Source organism: Calliopsis andreniformis, chromosome 7, assembly GCF_051401765.1.
Source record: "Calliopsis andreniformis isolate RMS-2024a chromosome 7, iyCalAndr_principal, whole genome shotgun sequence".
Lineage (NCBI taxonomy): Eukaryota > Metazoa > Arthropoda > Insecta > Hymenoptera > Andrenidae > Calliopsis > Calliopsis andreniformis.
This window is the reverse complement of record NC_135068.1, coordinates 12,704,650-12,723,531: the sequence shown is the minus strand read 5'-3', so window position 1 is coordinate 12,723,531 and position 18,882 is coordinate 12,704,650. Positions and strand designations below refer to the sequence as shown.

The 18,882-nt window shown below is 41.1% G+C and overlaps 4 protein-coding genes across 4 annotated transcripts; 2 read left to right on the top strand and 2 right to left on the bottom strand.

Moving 5' to 3' along the window:
• Positions 1 to 239: 239 nt before the first annotated feature.
• LOC143181533 (kinesin-like protein KIF6) lies at positions 240 to 5,558 on the top strand. Its single transcript, XM_076381975.1, is given in 14 exon segments — positions 240 to 806; positions 880 to 998; positions 1,076 to 1,150; positions 1,242 to 1,284; positions 1,450 to 1,554; positions 1,614 to 1,732; positions 2,344 to 2,460; positions 2,531 to 2,662; positions 3,215 to 3,349; positions 3,701 to 3,797; positions 3,854 to 4,009; positions 4,069 to 4,291; positions 4,356 to 4,483; positions 4,486 to 5,558. Coding segments are annotated over 14 exon segments (2,469 nt in total). The 5' UTR covers positions 240 to 740; the 3' UTR covers positions 5,440 to 5,558.
• On the bottom strand, positions 5,497 to 12,334 carry Fs(1)n (female sterile (1) Nasrat). The gene is made up of 16 exons (XM_076381827.1): positions 12,133 to 12,334; positions 11,559 to 12,078; positions 11,192 to 11,487; positions 10,825 to 11,129; positions 10,070 to 10,765; positions 9,747 to 10,001; positions 9,361 to 9,676; positions 8,472 to 9,281; positions 7,903 to 8,415; positions 7,633 to 7,844; positions 7,425 to 7,563; positions 7,086 to 7,360; positions 6,642 to 7,007; positions 6,217 to 6,567; positions 5,985 to 6,138; positions 5,497 to 5,896 (listed from the first exon to the last, which is right to left on the bottom strand). The coding sequence occupies exons 1-16, from the start codon at positions 12,332 to 12,334 to the stop codon at positions 5,700 to 5,702; spliced, it is 5,607 nt and encodes a 1,868-aa protein (XP_076237942.1). The 3' UTR covers positions 5,497 to 5,699.
• A 244-nt stretch (positions 12,335 to 12,578) lies between these two features.
• LOC143181443 (uncharacterized) lies at positions 12,579 to 16,342 on the bottom strand. The gene is made up of 7 exons (XM_076381826.1): positions 16,250 to 16,342; positions 16,162 to 16,201; positions 15,928 to 16,111; positions 15,849 to 15,868; positions 15,745 to 15,797; positions 13,696 to 15,682; positions 12,579 to 13,186 (listed from the first exon to the last, which is right to left on the bottom strand). Exons 1-7 carry the CDS (start codon positions 16,340 to 16,342, stop codon positions 12,867 to 12,869), a joined length of 2,697 nt encoding a protein of 898 aa, XP_076237941.1. The 3' UTR covers positions 12,579 to 12,866.
• Positions 16,343 to 17,707: 1,365 nt separating this feature from the next.
• On the top strand, positions 17,708 to 18,815 carry LOC143181593 (protein transport protein Sec61 subunit gamma). Its single transcript, XM_076382096.1, has 4 exons — positions 17,708 to 17,809; positions 18,258 to 18,374; positions 18,442 to 18,544; positions 18,623 to 18,815. The coding sequence occupies exons 2-4, from the start codon at positions 18,281 to 18,283 to the stop codon at positions 18,630 to 18,632; spliced, it is 207 nt and encodes a 68-aa protein (XP_076238211.1). The 5' UTR covers positions 17,708 to 17,809; positions 18,258 to 18,280; the 3' UTR covers positions 18,633 to 18,815.
• The last annotated feature ends 67 nt before the right edge of the window (positions 18,816 to 18,882 follow it).

The window sequence follows — 18,882 nt, the reverse complement described above, 5'->3', positions numbered from 1 at the left end:
AGACAGTACAGAAGCTGAAAATTTTAAACGCCAGTATCTCGAAAAGAGAAATATGTGACTTAGGTGGTTTTTGGAAGTTCTAATTAACTGAAGAACTTCTCTTATTGGTTTCTCATCTTCCTAGGGATAGTATAAATACCGCTGCAGGAGCGCGAGTGTCTCACTCGTCGCGGGTCTTCCAGGGAGTGCGGACCCTCTTCGGGATCCTGGGCCCTCGACCTCACTGGACCTCACTGGACCTCACTGGACCTCACAGGACCTCACTGGACCTCACTGGACCTCACTGGACCTCAGTCAGCTGACCAGTGGTCATCCTGAAAGTTTTTGCTCAAATTAAAAATTTTTTTCTTCCGTTGACCCTATTTTGCATGTATGTTGCCCCCTCTCGTCTGCTTTCCCCATTTTTTATTTTGTTATGTCCCGATAATTTTGTTCTCTTCATCAACATTTATGGTTTAAAATTTCATTATTATTTTACCACCTCATATGGTTTAAATAATTACTAGTTTTTAATTTATACTGTAAGATTCCAGGTCTCCAGGTACAACAATCTTCTCGTGGTGAAACCTCTGTCTAAAGGCTGTGCATTTTGTAGTACATGCAAGAGTAGATAGGCTGCAGTTGCTGCTTACTTAAAACACTCATTACGTTACCCGAATATATTTCAATAGTCCCGAAGTTGACGACAATCGATCATAGAATCGTTTTTCTTGATAACCAAGAAGTATTATGCAGTCGAAATGGTCAAGAATGCTATCAAAGTCTTCGCCAGATTGAAGCCTCAGAAGAATGAGAAGGATATACTGGTATGAGTGTATATATATTACATATTATACTACACTGGAAAGGGTTGTAAATCCTTTGTACATTTTGTTAAAGAATCACCAAGTTTATCACCGTCCCAAAGAGAATGTCGAAGAGGATTTCCTGTTCCTCGTTGCCCCCACGCAGAAGTCGAAAGATTATCCCGACAATCGTCCAGAGTCGTGGAATTTCTCGTGAGATATCGTGACATTGACAGCGCGAGTCTCTCGGTTAAGATTTACGAGACACTCGTGGTGTTCCATGCTTTCAGTTTCTTCCGAATACTCGAAGAATCCACAACACAGGGAGAGGTATTCGAGAACGTGGCGAAGCCAGTGGTGGAAAGGTAAAAGGAACAGTATCGTTCGTTAATTAGCGCGAAACGCGCTCCTCGATCGAGTCCTCATCATTCAGCCATGCGATTTCCTTTATTCAAGTGCCCTCGACGGCTACAACGGTACCATTTTCGCCTACGGCCAGGTGAGGCTCAGAATATCAATGGCAGAGCGTGGTGCAAGTGTACAGGAATACCTCTAACGAAGATCAGATGAATCTCTTCCACGTGTATTTCAAACCCCTGCACCACAACTCTGCTCGTCTCAGAGGCCCTTCACAGAAAATGTCGAAACGCACGTCTACCCATAGACAGCCAGCGGCAAAACCTACACGATAACTGGGCAGCAGGAACGACCCAATGACCGCGGCATCATACCCAGGTGCCTGGAGTACCTGTTCGACGTGATACGAAAGGTTGCATATTCTAAGCGAGCTGTACGCAGAGGGAACTGTATACGCCCTTAAATCTGCAGCGTGCAGAAAACTTGTACTCCGTCGAGGTGGCTTATCTGGAGATTTACAACGAGAACGGCTACGACCTGCTGGATCGAAGGCAGCGAGACCAGGCGGTTACGAGATTGGAAGATTTACCGTAAGTCCTCAGTGTGACGTAAATGGAGGCCCCTCGGGCCCCACGGACGCGGATACGCGCGTTATTTCGCAAAAAGTCCTCTGTTAAGGAAAATGCAACCTGGAATAGCTGTGATTCCGACTCGAGTGCAAATATGGAGCAATCGCGCAAGGTGCAGCAGCGTCACCTATCCTTCCTCCTTTCTTGCTGCATTCCTGTGGCCAGAGAAAATCAATCGAACTTTAATTCGCTTAATTGAGTAATAGAAAGGAATTTTTCTGGCCTTCTTGAGCTTCGAATTGTCCTTCCATTCTAAATCCACTTCAAACTCTGGTTACATGAAAGTCTGATCACCTCAGCGAGATCGTTTCTTAAGACTTTCCTCGCTCGAAGCATATTATCCTAGACGTGATCGAGGAGATAAGTCTTTCCATTTAAAGGCGATATTTTTTCGTGAGAATACCAATTAATCAGCATTTTCCCGATCACTGAAGGCGGAAGTCCCCCTGGTCAGCGAGTTTTACGTAACAGACTTTCAGATCGCTAGATATGAGTCCCAAGTGGTCGCCGACAAAGTCTCACCGCGGCTTTTTCTCGGTCCTGTGGTAAAAAATCTTCCATCGACTTTTCAGACGCGTGACCATTCAGGAAACCGAGAACGGTCAACTGCACTTGAAGAATCTGACCTTCCATTGCGTGGGGAGCGCGGAGGAGGCTTTGGAGCTGCTGCTGGTGGGCGACAATAATCGGTGAGACCATTTCTAGTTTATTGTTTCATGGTTTCATAGCAACAGGGAACATGATTCTTCATTTTGATAGGATCATCGCAGAGACACCCATGAATCCTCGATCATCGAGATCCCACTGCATCTTTACCATCGTGGTATCCATGAAGCAGTTTGGCGAAGAGCAGTATAGGCGAGCGAAAGTGCATCTCGTGGACCTGGCAGGGTTCGTTCCTCTAATATCGACTGAAGGTACAAGGGTCACTGGAGATGCAACTGGCGCCTGCATTAGGCAACTTGTATTTCACAGAAAGTCCTCTCCAACAAACGAAAAAGTGCATAAAATTGATTAGGAGAATTGAAGAATAGTACATGAAATTTAATAGTACAAATTAGGTACTTCGAGTACTGTGGTAGAAAATTGGTGACTGCATTTGTCTTTCTACTCTTCTGGAGAATAATAAAACAGGAATTGGGTCAGCTGGCTCTCAGGTACAGAAAGGTAAAAATAATACTCTCAGCTAAACATAATAAAGATGGTAAAAATGGTAAAATTTTGGGCTTGTACTGTGCTCCACCTCAATTTCATCGAGATCACGTGAAAGTCCTTTCCTATATCGAGGAAGCGATAAAGCAGAGTCTTCCTCGATCCAGGCTGCAGCAGTTGCATCACAGGCTGACCCACTTGTCGTTTTTCCCGCGCTTCGTCGCGTGCTTTCTCGTCGTGCACAGCAAATTTCGTAACGGTATCGGATTTTTCAATGCACGATTTCCATAGGTCCGAGCGCGTCTACAAATGCTCGATAAGCGGCACCATTCTGGCCGAGGCGAAGCACATTAACCTGAGCCTACATTACTTGGAGCAAGTCATAGTGTGTCTGGGTCAGGAGAGCGCGGGTCACATTCCTTACAGGTGCTAAATTGACTCGCTGACACGCAAGAATCATCCTCCTCCCTGCCCCCCCTGCTTTCAGTCACCAAAGCCTCTCGAGATAATTATTTTGCCATTTTTCTTTGCTGTTACTTTCTCGTCGAGAGTCCTTCGACCCTGCGTCCACGCTGTGAAGCAAGCTTCAAGCACCATTTGCTCGAGCAAGTGTTATTCTTATGGTGCTTTTTGCTTCAAGCTGCACAGAAAAATATTTTCGTGGTTTCGCGATTAGAAAGTGGAGCGTGGACAAAATTTCTGGCCTTTAGTCAACCGTGGAACTTCCGTTTCCCTTTTTTCGTCAGCTGTTGCACTTTATGCACCTTTCTGCATTAGGAACTCTTTTCTGACGTCGATTCTGAGGGACAGCTTGGGGGGGAACTGTGTGACCATCATGCTGGCTACTTTGAGTGTTGAGATTTTTAATTTGGAGGTATGGAATTGATTGTTCTTTTTTTAGTTCAGAGACTAAGTGGTTTTATTTTGCAGGAGACTGTGTCCACTTGTCGATTTGCCCAGAGAGTGGCTCTGATAAGGAACGATGTGAGGATGGTCCTGGAGAAGGACGCTCATACTGAGAATACCTTGCTGAAATTGGAAAATGAGAGGCTTAAGGAACGAATTAAGGCACTGACCAGACAGATGGTAAGTTCGAAAAAAGCATTTTGATAGAAAGGTTGAATTATTTACTATTCTGGTCATAGAATTCAGAAGACCTGACAGTGGAAGACAAGCAGAACCTGGACTCCCAGATCACAAATTTCTTAGAATCAGATACTGAGATTCGGTGGGATAACAATCCCAAGAAGGTTCAATATTGTTTCGAGAGTTTCAAGAGGTTCTTCGAGCTGAGCAGAGACTCAGACAGCTGCTTGAAGAAAGTGCAGTATTACAAGAACATGGTTCTGCAGAGGGACAAGGAAATTTGTATCCTATTTCAACTGTCTTTCTTCTGTCATTTATATGCAATGGCTTCCTGAACTAAAATTAGCATTATTAATCAGTCGAATAAAAAAGGACAGAGGAAAGAAAGAGAAGACAAACCAAGATCACTGTGATTTAAGTAATTATCTCTTTCTAATTTTTGTTTCAGTGTTATACTATCGATTTTTTTAATAGGACCACCAGAAAAAGAACTAAAATCAGGTGAAAATAGAGGCAGTGTTAGAGAAGACTTTCAAAACAAATCAAAAAGTTTTGAGAATGTGATTTTGAGTGAAGAAAAGTCGAGGGTTCCTAATATTCTCGAAGAAAACGAAATTTCGATCCTCCAACGCGCTGCTCCAAAGAAACAGAAGCGAAAACTCAAAGTTCTGAAACCAGTGTCTCAGAATATCGTCACTCTGGAGCAAGAACTGGACGATCAAAAAATGATTGACTATAATAAGAAAAATCCACCTGAAGAGTCTTTAAATAAAATCATCCCCCCACACATTTCCTGTAATGTAGTCAACTTAACTTTAGAAAATACAAACCAGCAACCTCTTAGCAAGATCGAAAGAAAAAAGTCTAAGGCTGAAGAAACTCAAGGATCATCAAAAAATAACAGTGGCAGAAAAAATAAGATGCCCACAGAAATGGAAACTAAATTAGAAAATTGTAAAAGCCCTATTACAGATGAAACAGATTTTCATCAGAAAGATAAAAAGAAGACTGAAGAAACGAAACTCTCATTTAAAGAGACAGATTACTCAGTTCCATTTTATCAGCGATTCTTAAACTTCAATGTTCCTGAGGAGCCCATAAAGTCTTCCAAAAATGATTTGATAAAAAGTTCCCGAAGTAGTCCTAAATTGAATACACAGTCAGGAGGTTTCAGTGTCAGAAAAGAATTAGAAATATCTAATGTAGAAAGTGTTAGTAGGGACTCCTTGAAGTACACACCTAGGAAGAGCAAAGTAATTGATAATGAATTAGAAAATAATAGGAGTAAAAAAATTGAAGAAGAGAAGAGTGTCACAGATTTTAGAAATGATAAGTGTTTTGATAGTTCACTTCCTTTGACTGGAGATCCAGAAATCGACGATGAAATTATTGCTTTTTACAAGGCGAAAAGATCGGGAGGTATTTATTAAAAGACTTCATATGTAAATAATTATATTAATTGGAACAATAGTAATTGCATTCAGTGATATAGTAACAATTATAGTAATAAAATAATTTTAAATAGTACATGGAGCTGTTCTAGTTACAATTTACAACGCGAGCGATTTCAGATTTGGAGAAAATCTAATATAATTGGATACCAGTATAATAAATACATTTACTCGCCTAATAAGACACAATACTTACTAATTATGAATATTCTTCAATACTAATTATCTTCTAACAATTATTAAAGTTCTGAACAACTCAAAGCTTCCATATCTAACTTTTCACCATACATGTTCGCTTGCAAGATTGTTAATCGATTTTCGTGGATTAAAGCTAAGCAGTGTCGCTTTGCCAGGTTCGAGTATTTCCTGATTTTGATGCTGAATAATTTATCCACATTGATTCTTATAGTGTCTCTGTACAAGAAGCCTTGAATTCCTAAAACAAATGCATGTATTTTATTAATCATGTAAAGATGATATAAAAATAGAATATCTATCACATAAAAATAAAATCATCTCAGTGCCTTTGTATTCATAAATCTGAAGGCTTCTGCCATTTTCAACGAAGACTAGTAGCGTTTCTATGGACCCCTCGAAATTCAGGATCGTGAATGACGATGGTCTATGGACCTTTATTGTCTGCAAGATCTTCTTCTGCTTCACATTATTACTACAAATCTAAAGAATATTACAGAAACTAATTGTATCACAAAAAGAAATCCACGAAGAGGAAGTCATTATCAGATTTCAACTCACGAAGATATGATCCTTGCTGATTTCCTCATCATAATACAGAAACATATCCTTTTCGAGCAGGCCAGCACTGAAATTAATTCTCTCAGGCCTCTTATAATATTCCCCAACACTATTATAGTGCAGGCCATCCAAACTCTCTTCAGACATAGTCTGTCTGCTGGTCAACAGCATCTCATCCCCCTTCAGAACGATCTTCACATCATCTTCGTCTGCCAAAGACGAAAAGGACTTCTCCAATTCCTCGTGTATTTCTTCCACAGACCTTCCTTCCCCATTTTTATTAATCAGAGTCAGAAAGGCATCCTGATTCATCCTCCTAGTATCCACTCGACGACCAAGGCTCAGTACGTGCTAAAAAAATCGCAAGACGATGAATGGGAGAACAAAATATTTCAATTGAGACATCTCGAGACGTAGAAGCTCACTATGAAGTTGTCTTCCTCGAGTTTCCACAAATTCACTGGACCTCTTCCACAAGAATCTGGCCCTGATGTGAGGAAATACACAGTATCTAAATGTCTGAAGGTGGACCATCGATCAACCACTCCAAAATTAGGGACACTGTTAAGCAGCTCGAATTTCGTGCCTGTGAACAGGTACACGTGCATGTGGCAAGTGTCGTAGTTGACCAAAAGGTAGTCTGAACCATCCAGATCGAAGTAGTGAAGGCTGACGATTCTGTTATCGAACTCAATAATCTGCAGATAGTCGAAAGAGCTGAATTTGTAAACTTGCTTCTCAGCAAAGTGCTTCAACTGGTTCAGATCGTCACAGATGCTCTTCAGGTTTTCCTGGGAAGCACAGAAAGCTTAAAGTAGTAAAGTTCCAATAGAACAAATAGTGAAAGTCCCTAGGAGAAATTATGGTACTTCTGTCTCAGTTATCAGAGCGTCCATTTCCAAATGTCTGGTAGCCAAAGTGTCTACTAGTGCAGTGATATTGGTGCCATTCAAGAATTCAGGTCCTGAAGCTCCATTCTCGAAGTAGACATTGCCAAGTACAGTCCACTTGCCAGAAATGGTTTGTGGAGTAATGTTATTCGTCCTGACAGCCATTCCATCCCACCAACCTGGATTTATGCCATTTAGGTAACCTACTCGAAGGCCTTGGTTGAAGACAATTGGCTTCTCGAATACAAAATTCCCTGGAATGGTAAATCAAATTATTTATTAATCGAAACTTAAGTAAGTCTTCAATCTTTGTCTCACCAGTTAAAGTAGTCTTCGAGTTTAAGGGAATAATCCTTTTTGGATCGATGCCATTGATCGAAAACGCATTGAAATCGCGTCGTACATTAACATGTCCTCGAAAATTAATCTGTCCTGTTATATTCTGCTCGCCAGAGAGCTAGAAAATAAGAATATTCCTTTTCTAGTTGCCACGAATTGTCTTTCAAATTTCTTTCGAGTAATTTACCATGAAAGTGTTCTCCTGCATGGTCTTTAAATTTTCCTCATTTATGTTCCCCAAAATTCTGATCTCATCGACCTTGATAGAACGACACCTGAAGACACCCACTGGTATAGACTGGTCAGTGTGCAAAGGTATCAGCAACCTCATATCGAAATCATTAAACTTCGACACCTCGATATTGGAACCAAAGATTACATCAGTGAATGCTATGGTCTCTGTAAAAAATTCCTCAAGTACTCTCAGCATATCAATTACTCTAGCTCTCGTAGATACCTTTAATATAAGTCGGCCTGTTCAAATAATGGACATCGAGCCTCAGTTCATTAACATCGACTCCCATCAGAGACTTCGCCTGAAACTCAGTCTCAACCTCAATATCCTCCTCAATTCTTACGCCATCTTTAAACACCAGCTTCGTTCTCACGGAGAAAGGCCTGTCGACGAAGACAGCCTTCTGGAACCTCTTCAAGTCTATGTCGTTCAGCTTGTCACGCACAAGGAAGGCTCCTTTAAAGGTGACGGGGCCTTGGAACACTTTCGCGCCGAAAACCGTGACGTTGTCCTCGTTCCTGGCCACTGTGGTGCTCAGGAAACTGCCGAAATCTGTCCCCTGAATCGTGCCATTCGTGAAGAGATTCTCGATGGACACGTTGTTATAGAACCGAACGTTTCCTACAAGCTCGTAGGTGTCCTTCCCGAGAGGCTTGAATCTGCTTATCAAATCTTCATAGGAAATGGATCCAATGTTCCCAGTTGCGTTGAAGTTGTTCAGAATTGTCAGAGATCCTTAAAGCATTCGTAAGTTATTGAAGAAAATAGAAGTATAATTTATTTTTACCTACCATTTATAGTTAGTGGACCAGTTAACACTTGTTCTTTAAGTGGATCAAGAATATTCTCCATGAGGTGTCCATTCAGAGACTTAGCTTCAAGCACAGAGCAACTGACAGCGTTAAATCTCTTGTGTCCATGCACTGTAATATTTCTATCAGTCTTCTGCACAGTGTCAGACACTCGTTCCAGAAAATCTAAGTCATTCATTGACCCAAGGATCGTCAGGTTCTTAATAGAAACATTTTTGTTGAAGATCACAGATCCCATTCGATTTTCCTGAAGGTAGTTCTCCAAGGCTTGCCCATTGATTGTGTTTGTACTAACTTTCCCTGTCACTTGCAGGGACTCTAAACTTCGATTCCCATCTGATATACTGACTATCAAGGCGCTCAGTTGATCCTTCAGAAGCTTGATCTCATCGAAAGGGATTCCATTAATAAATTTCACGTTCAATTGATCTGTCTCCAGCTTGTCTATGGTATATTCATTTATGATACTTGATTTTGCTAAATGCTTGGAGAAGTTTGCGAATTCTACACCATTTATGACTTTAGGAACTATTTCTTCAGCTCTTAAAGTCTCTGTCTTCAAGTTCTCTAGGCTGGCTGTCTGGAACGTTTCGTTTAGCATTCGTGCAAAGTCTTGGTATGAAGTGTTGTTAATATTATCGACTGATAGTTCGTCTACAATGAGTGGAAAATCGAATATAATTATTTTCTTTAGACAATCCTTTTCTGTTCTGAGAAAAGCTTCCAGCTTCTTCGTGGCTCCATATGTCACATTCCCAAAAGTGACATTTGATGATATTTTTTGTAGATCTAAAGAAGATGAGAAACTAAGGATCATCCAATAACTTGGATATCAAAAATAGAAAAAAACTTTCGGAGAAAATTTTACTTGGCAATTCCTGATCTGTATCCAGAGTCACGAAGTCGTCCATAGAGTGTCCATTGATCATTCCAGACATGATAGTTAAATTCGATCCAATTCCCACGTTACCCAGAAACGTCTTGGTCCCAGTTATTTCAACATTCTCTTCAGTTTTCAGTAGTAGATCCTCGAAATTCAATCGACGTCCATCCAAAAGTGCATTCTCAAACGTGACGTTTCCCAAGACTGTTAGACTTGAGAAGATGATATTTGATGAGACATTAGAGGTTTCGTTCAATAACTTAATTTCTTTTTCCTGCATCCTTGTTACAGTTCCATCTACCTGCAATTTTTAATTATCCACGATTTCCTATGACCCAAATCAATATTACATTTGAGTTTGAAGAATATACCTGAAGAGTATCATCGACTTCTAAATTCTCGAAGGTGATCAGTTCATTCAAAACGTTATCCTTATGTAGAACCACGAAGTCCTCGACATCTATGTCGTTTATGAACTTCACGTTCTTCAGACTTGGTACTACCAGCTCATCAAAGGATTTCAAGCCCGTCAGATAAGCGGGGCCACTACTGTCAACCAAAACATAGTCCTTTGGATACCTCAGGTTATTCAGAAAGTCAATAGATACTGTGTCAGCTGTCAGAGTCTGAAATAATTATCCGTATTAATTTCTGTGTTAAAAAATAAATGATCAGAGAAGAATCGAGAGCTCACTCCTTCAATGACAGTCTCTCCAGGGATGACTTTGGGCTCATCCTTCCACACAATGTCCTCCATCAATGTCTTCCACTCAACGCCATTGATGCTGTCGAAGAACAAGTGTTCCTTGACCTCAGCTCGACTTATCTTAGAGAAGTCCACGTCTCCATAGTCTTCCATCGAATCACCAAATCGAATATCCTTCACAGGGATACCATTCAGTGAATAAATCGTCACATTTTCTGCTTCGATTGAAGAAAAGGTCCTTTTGCCCTCAACGACGACTTCATCATGATATCTGGCATCATTCATCACATCCAGGTCATTGATGAACTCCACAGATAAATCCTCGACGTTCAGGCTTCCAGTAACGTTAATATTTCCAGATATCTCGACTTCAGAGTCGAAATTCAGCTCCTTGGAGTCGAAGTCTAGAGCTTCGACCAAGTTCGCGTCGATTTCCTCGAGTTTCCCTTCCAAATCTCTCAAAGCCTCCGCGTAAGAGTTCACGTCGAACCATAATTCTTCCCTAGTGAGATTCACCGAGCCAATAGTGACTGAGTGATAGATTACATCATCAGTTATCACAGCATTTGTTGCATTTACTGTGCTGATGTTCCAGACTCCTGTGACTTGGGTCTTGCTCAAGTAGCTTTTCTCGAGACGTGTCCTGGTTTCGTTCAGAATTTTTTCTTGGTAAGTCAGAGAGTCCTACGAAACCATATTGTTTAATATTCCAAGTGTTTTGTATCTCAGAGCTTCAGACTTACGTTCAAGAGACTCTGAAGACTCAGCAGTCTCTCTGTAGAGTGTTGAATGGGGTGCTCCAGGTCCTTCAGCTTTGTCTGAAACCTCACGAACTTATTCCCCAGGATGAACCCGAATTTTGGGACCACTGTGGCCATGGAAATATCGAATTGGTCAAGAATGTTACTAGGTAGATGAATTTTCTTGAAGCTCAGGCCTTGCCAGGCTAAAGCAATCACAGTGGAGTTTCGTAATTGAATCAATAATAATGATTCGTCCCTGTAGGTGTTCAGTCTCACGTCTCTGACCCAAGAGATCTCTGAAATGTCTGCAAAAATATAAAAAATACACATAATATTTATTTCTGTCTTCTTCTGAATGAAATCTTACCGAAACTTGACTCAGACTCCGCGTTATACTGGAATTCACCCTCAAAGAAGTGGAACAATGCAGCTTCCGGTCCAGATATCGCCAAGAACTGCAGGTAGCCGCTCTCAAAGCAGACGAAGTTCTTCAAATCCTGCGATTTTATCGTCTGCAGTTCTTGGAAGATGCTGGCTTCTGTAGTATTCTTATATTCATACAAGTAGACCTCACTAGCACCTTGAAGAGCTAAGAAAATATTCTCGTAAATAGAGCAGACTTGAATATCGAATATTTTCGGGGCGAAGGTCCTCTGACAGAGCCTAAAACAAAATCACCAATTTTTATTTTCCTTATTTTATGTCGCATCTCAAAGATAAAGATAGCTAGTTACCAAAAATTGAAAGAATTCGTTAAAAAATCAATGTTGAAGCCATAAATATCTATGGGCGAGTTCTGTCGTCCAAAACGAATTTCATTTTCGTTCAGCAGGAGCAGTTTCTTCTGAATCCCTTGCTGAATGAACTCCATGTCCTTTGTGTGCTTCTGCACTGGCCAGGACCAGAAGAACTTGAAAGAATTTCCATCGAGCAGTCTGTACCATTGTAAAGACGTTCCTCTATCAGATTCCACGCATAAGACAGCCACCACGTCAATCTCGGGAGTGGATGTCGATCGAAAGCTCTCCAGACTGATCACTTTGAATGTTACTATGCTGCCTTCGACAGAGAGGCTGGCGAAATCCTTGCTCAGAGTATTGGGAGCATTATCGAGACTAAGTTTGTAGAAAAACAGAGTCGATTTTTCTGTACGAATAAGGTAACCAGATCCATTTATTTCCAAGTATTGCCATTTTGTTTCTGCTTCTGGGAGGTTTGTGTATTCGTCAACAGAGATGTCTGTGACCACGAGCTCTGGAATAAAAGTCTGCATAAAATCTTGAGGCTTCTCCAAGGTTTAGTAATTACCTTCTCTGTTCCCAGCGCCTGTGTTGAATTCATATTCCAGCCAAATTGAGGAGTATTCCTGAGAATCGCGAGGAGTTCGTAAATATTTGATATCTTTAAAGTGATCTAACTTTTTTATCGCTTCTTCGAGATCCTCACAGCTTGCCAGGATTCCACAAAAGAAGAAGAAGAAAATTGCAGAGATACGAGTTAGCCAGAGCATTTCTGCTTCACGAAATGAAACGATTTGCAGGACTGAGTCCTCTGTACTCGATCCTTGGCTACCAAATATTTTGGTTCTTATAGGATATTGAGCAGTGGTTCTCAGATCGAGCATAGCGAATAGATTCTTCGATTCTTCCTCCTTGAATTATTTATAAATCAATCGAATTGTCTGACTCACAGGTACGTCCTAATTGTACACTTTCACAATTATGTGGGTCAGATGTTAATTCCTCGTTTTCTTCTCAGAAAACGTTTTATTTCCATGTATTATACAAAACAGTTTATAAACAACGTGTGTAAATAACTATTGCAGGTGAATTATCAGTTAGTCTTAACTAACAAGAAACATATATTATCATCTCTATTTACATAATTATATTCCACAGAATAAGATAAGATACTTAAATATTTTCAACAACTAGATTCTATGTATGTACTAATATCATTGAGCTTCACGATGGATAAAGTAAATTTAAATATCGTGTACCCACAGACTCAAAAATACTTAAGAGCTCTAGAATCTTAAGGGTTTAAGGTACAGTCACTGGTAAGAACCTAGTCCTGTCGCCAACTTTCGGCTGGAACCTTAAGTTTATCTTTTCCTGCCCCTCGTCGCCGACTTCAAGGAAGGTGTTCCAGTCTACCAAGAAGTACAGGCCACTCTTTCGTTTCGGGGGTGGGGGAGTCTCAGGTTCACTGGTTCCCCCGAAAGACTCTTCCAAAGCCATTAAGTTCACAGTCGTCGTCGATGGGGTAGACGAGGACACCTCGGGAGCTGGAGTCGTTGGAGAGTCCAAATCAGAGGCTGCATTTCTTGAATCTGTCGCCGTTTCTGTCGACTCTGTTGACTCTGTTGACAAGTTAGAAAGATATTTCTGGACCACTTTGAAGGAAGATCCTTTAGAATTCTCTCTCTAGACGACAGAAGGGTTAATCACAGAGAACAGATAATCAGGGGAAAATGTATGTACAATGAAATAGGGACATGATGAAGTAGCTTAGCGAAGAGTCAATGATTAGTCACAGAAAGAGACCCTGGGGAGAGTATCTTTTCATTAGAGATGGATTCGTAGAAAGGAGTATAGTAGAAAGTAGGGAACTCTGTCTCCATTTCAGTCTTTCCTCAGTCCTTTCAAGGAAAAGACTCTTTCCTTCGCAAGAAAATAAGAAAAAGCCAGGTCGACAGAATGCATTTCACTGCAGCTTCCAGTGGACCCGAAAGACATCAGGAAAAGAATCCTCGCCTGAATCTGTTATACAGGTTCGTTAGTGCACTCTGAAATTTTGTTAGTCCCTGAATCATCCTCCCAACCCAAAACTCCCAGCCTCCCAAGACATATATCATAAATTTCTTAATACCAGTCGTAGCCGTGGAGGCCAGAGTGGTTTCCTCGACGCTGCCAGGGGTGGTTGCTTCCTCTTCCTGCCTCTTTATCTCATTTTTCACATCCTCGTTATAAGTCCTGATGATCTCCTCCAGCTTCAGAGGATCTGGCCCATCCTTCAGGGTCTTCGTGGTCTGCAGCAGGTCAGTAGCCACCTTCCTCACATTCTGGATATCAGCTTTGCCCTCTTGCACCATCTTCACCGTATCCAGAAGCTCGTTGATTTTATTCCTCTGCCTTTCGTCATCCACGTTCACTTCGTGAGGCTTGAACACATGGAACTTGGACGTCTCCACTGGTTCTGTATCCTGAGCCTTCTTCTCCACTTTCGATTTCTTTCGAGAACTGGAGATCAGTCCTAGGTTCTCCAGAATGCCTCTCATATTACCTGGCACTGCCTCGATCACCGAGGGAGCTTTCGTTACTGCCTGCATCGACTTCTGCTTTCTATTGTCGCTGATCCCGAGTCCGAACCTAGCCAAGAACTCCTTCATCTCTTGGTCCTTCACAGCAGAAGTTGGCAGAGGCTTGAAATTAGTATAAGAGTTCAGGTTAATGGTAGTCTTCTCAGTGGTGCTAGTGGACTCGTCCAGCTTCGATGGCTGAAGACCAAACCTCTGGAACAGCAGCTGCACATCTGGAGTCAGGTTCTCCACTCCCTTTTTGATCTGAGACCCAGAGCCCTCGAAAGTGTTCTGCTTGACGATCGATGCAGCGTCAGGTTCAAACGAAGCCAACCCAGCCAGAGTTCCACTCACACCATTACTCCCAGGTACCTGAAACTTACTCGCCAGGATATCCTTGTTCTTCTTGTACACGTCCTCCACATTACTATTATTATCTGGCTTCAGACCAATCGATGCCAGCAGATCCATCACTTCCTGCCTCATACTAGTGGTAGCAGTGGTGGTCGTGGCTGAGCGGAATCCAGCAGAATTCAGGGAATAAGTGGAACTATACTTCGCCTTGGAGGACGTTTCAGTGGGCATAGGGGTCACATAGAAAGTGGGTCTCTCAGAATTCATAGCCCCTGGCTTAGTGTCCTTAGGACCCATTTCCAGCCCCTGTGGCGAGAACACAGTAAGCTGGTCTTCAGTCTCCGCGTTAATTGTGGGCAAAAATGGCAGCTTGTCCAGCTTAGAAGGCACAGTTGGCTTACTAGTACTCGGAGGAGGATTGTACCGCCATTGGCTGGACGTCAGCACGTTCTGCTCGTTCTTCCCCAGATCGATGGTGATCTCTTTTGGAGCTGTCTTCGTGGTGGACTGCTGGGTGACGCTGGTGCTGTAGACAATTTCCAGCTCCTTGTTCCCGTTATTCCTGTAAACTGGGTACCTAGTCGTGGTGGTCGTTCTCTCGGTCGTCAGCGCGTTCCTCTGGAGGTTCTCCAAGTTGAAGGTGAACTTAAGTGGCGAGGAGTCCAGTTTCAGCGTCTCCTTTAATGGCACCTTCGTCTGTATGTCCGAGTAAGTCTCTCTGTGGTTTTTGTACTGGCTTCTCATCGTGCTCTGAGATTCCTTTAGGTTCACCTTGTGAGCTATACGAGTTGACACCATGTTCTCAGAATCCCCTCTCGTTTCATCTTTATTAACCTTGTTGTCTCTTAAGTGGTCTGGAATAATTTGAGTCATCGGTGGCTTCGTGTAAAGATCGTTCAAGTTCTCAGGAGATTCTTCAGCGTTGTAGGGAAGGACGACCATCAGAGTTCTCTGGTACAGCTTCCTGGCTTTCTCGATCGCCTCCTTGTCCTTGATGGAGCCCAGGTCCTGGAACGTGATGTTCTGGAGGATCCTGACTATGTCCTGCCTAGTGAGCTGTGGCAGGCTGGAGTCTTCTCGGATTTGTCGCTCGACTTCCTCGATCGTACGGTTGATCGAACTCTCGATCTCCATGCTCGACGGTAAATCATTGTCCTGACAATGACCTAGGCCGAGGAGGAGCAGTAGACACAGTACTGCAAGCTATGCAAAAGAATAATTGAAGCCAGAAAAATGATTGCAAATTTTGTCGAGTAAAGAAATACTTCGTGACCTAAAAGTATTTCATCTGTTCTACATTCATGAGAAGTTGCGTCATCTGCTCTTCATCATCTTCTGACAAAAAATGGAATCGTTTCAAGAGCCTTGCCATTCTTCAAAAGAAACCCTCTGGACATTGCGTAAATGAATAACGCAATGGTTTATCTACTCGAGCATCTAGAAATTACTTTAGTCGACCTAGCAGCGAGTCTCTTTCATATTCATAAAGCAGCTCTCGTGAAATATCCTTGACTGAATGGACCTGATTAAGACACTGCAATTGCCTGTACATTGAGACACGCGACGAAGCGCGAAATTCGAAATCGAATTCAGTTTCAAAATCGAAGCTCCAATTTCGAAATCTCTTGAACACTTATCCAGACATGTTTATGAATTTTCGTGAGCATAAATGAAGTATATACCTACATGTACATAATCGCGTGACACGATATCTATAACTTCCTGTTACGCTCGATGCATCAGTGCATTATAATTATCAAAGGAAATTACTGCAATCTGTACGTATTTTGTAACATAAGATCTCTCGAACTTTTTACTCACGTGACCTCTAATATAACCACCACCGATGGAATAATTAGCCATGTAATATGCCTTATGAAAGTCGGTTGAATGACTGTCTTTTCGTTCCAATGCTATTCTTCGCTTCCGGCGCGGTCGAAGGAAGCTTTCTACTCATTTATACTCGATTGTGTATTAAAACGTAAAACAACATTTTATTGGAAGAAAATGCAGGAGAATCTCCACTCTAAGGCCCAGATTTATGGCGTCACAAACGAGCAGTATATTATACGATGTCGTTCTACTAAAACGTGTACGTGAGATTGGACACGGTGCACGATTCGCGGCAATGAGCTCCGAAAACGAAAGTCACTTTCGTCTTCGAGGATGTCCTTGCTTTAGGAGCAGAGATACGTATATCCTGCATCTTCTTATTTGTTTCAATTCGAATGATATTAGCCACTGACAAGTGTCACTGTTCGACATTCTTGTAACTCCAAAAGGAAGACAGTTCTACTTTCATTAAATTCACTGATTTCTATCACAACGAAGACCGCGAGATGTGCTCGTAGTGGAAATGAAATATTTTATGTCGAGGTGGTGAACGAAGATGAAGATTCTTAAGTCGAAGATGAGACGTGCTGTGACATGATGAAGCAGAGACACTGAGAAACTTACCATTACAGCGACCAATCGTCTAGAGACGCAGTTGACTACTGACTGAACGACTAAGGCCTACTTTCGAGCCACTCTCTCTATCTCACCTGCTTATTTTGCTTCGACTGTCCTCGTACACGTTACTCGGTTCATCTGCTTGGTCGAGTGCAGGTGTCCTTTCTCTCAACTTTTCGGCGCCTTAAACAGCATCTCGATGACGTCTGATGTACACACTTTCTTTCTCCCATCGATTCCCAATGCAATTTTTTAGGATCTATGGAAATTAATGTTCAATCAGTATTTATAGATGGTTCAAGAAGGAGAAACCATTCTGTATTGTTGGAAGACTTTAGCCCCAGGTCAACACAACACTTTTCTGAGGGTCAACAATGACACTAGCGATTTTTTCTCGAAATGTTCAAGCCCATTGCTACAGCTACAAGATTATTGTGATTTACCAGGACTGCATTTGCAATAGTGTATTTTTTTATAATATGTGTAGTGTACAGAATTGGAATATATAAATATAGAATTGAAATATATCATTGAATATATAAATATAGAATGGAAATATATAATTGATTACATAAATATATAATTTAATACATACTGAAATACTATGTAATTGAAAATGACTTACTTATTGCAATAAAAAGTTATAGTACCTAGTAATATAGGAAAAATATTCAATTCTACAAGGCATTTTCGAAGGCGCGCGCTTCTGGGCGATTTGAATCGATATCGAATTCCCGCCGCGCCTCCTCGATTCCAACGTCAGTATTCAGGAAGTGACGTTGCTACAGCACAGTGTCCACGTAGCGCCTCAAGCCTGGACGAGTGTAACTTAGGTACGTCAAACAACAGTTCGTGAAACGCTGGGCAGACGTATACGTTGTGAGTACCTTCTCTCGTATTACTTACATGTTTTTCTTAACAAAATTGAATGTTTTATTAAGAATAAATCGACTCACGTTCCGACATAACCTACGAAGTACTTCTCACTCATTAAATTAACTCGATACTAAATATCCTGTACTTCTCTCGTGAGTCTAATGAGCTGATCATACGTTTGTTCTATGTTATATTAAAAGCATATGTGTGGCGTATTTTTTCATCTGTATAACATTTATTCGCTATAATCTCGTTACTGTCTTTTCTGTTTCTTCGAAATATTACTCAGTTTGTGTGTTCTCGCTTCTGACAAGATAGAAAATCGTCGATATAGTAATTGTTCTGGAAAGTACAAGCTTTACATTAACACTATTCATACTAATTCTAATTATAGTGTAGTACTAATTATAGTAGTTTGGCTTGTGCCTGCACAAAAACATATATTTTGTAGGAAAGCATATATCTGCAAGCAGAATGGATCAAGTAAAGAAATTGACTGAGCCTGGACGTCAGTTCGCAAAGGACAGTATTCGTCTGGTTAAACGGTGCACTAAGCCTGATAGGAAAGGTAAGCATCCAGTGAAATTCATTAATATATGTAAACTATAGCTCATTGTATTAATATATACCTATAGAGTTTCAGAAGATCGCCATTGCCACAGCAATCGGCTTCTGTATAATGGGCTTCATAGGATTCTTTGTTAAATTAATTCATATTCCAATCAATAACATCATTGTGTAAGTACACGTGATCGTAGGTGTTCTGAAGCTTTTCGTTTAAGTAGCTGTACTCACATAATATTTTTTATTTTCCAGGGGTTCATAAGCTCACTCTTAATAGGTACAATTAAGGTTTACTAAGGCTCCTCCTTGTTTCCTCCTGCATATCTTTATTTATGGAAAATAATTATGTATTCTGTTTTGAATTGAATGTGATTGAAGTATGTGAGTGTGTGTATTATATTATAACAATGAATTTTATAATAAAATAAGTGTATATTAAACATTCCCTCCATGTATTTGATTTTAAACATTCTGAAACCTAACGTAAGATATAAAAATCTGGAAAGAATAAC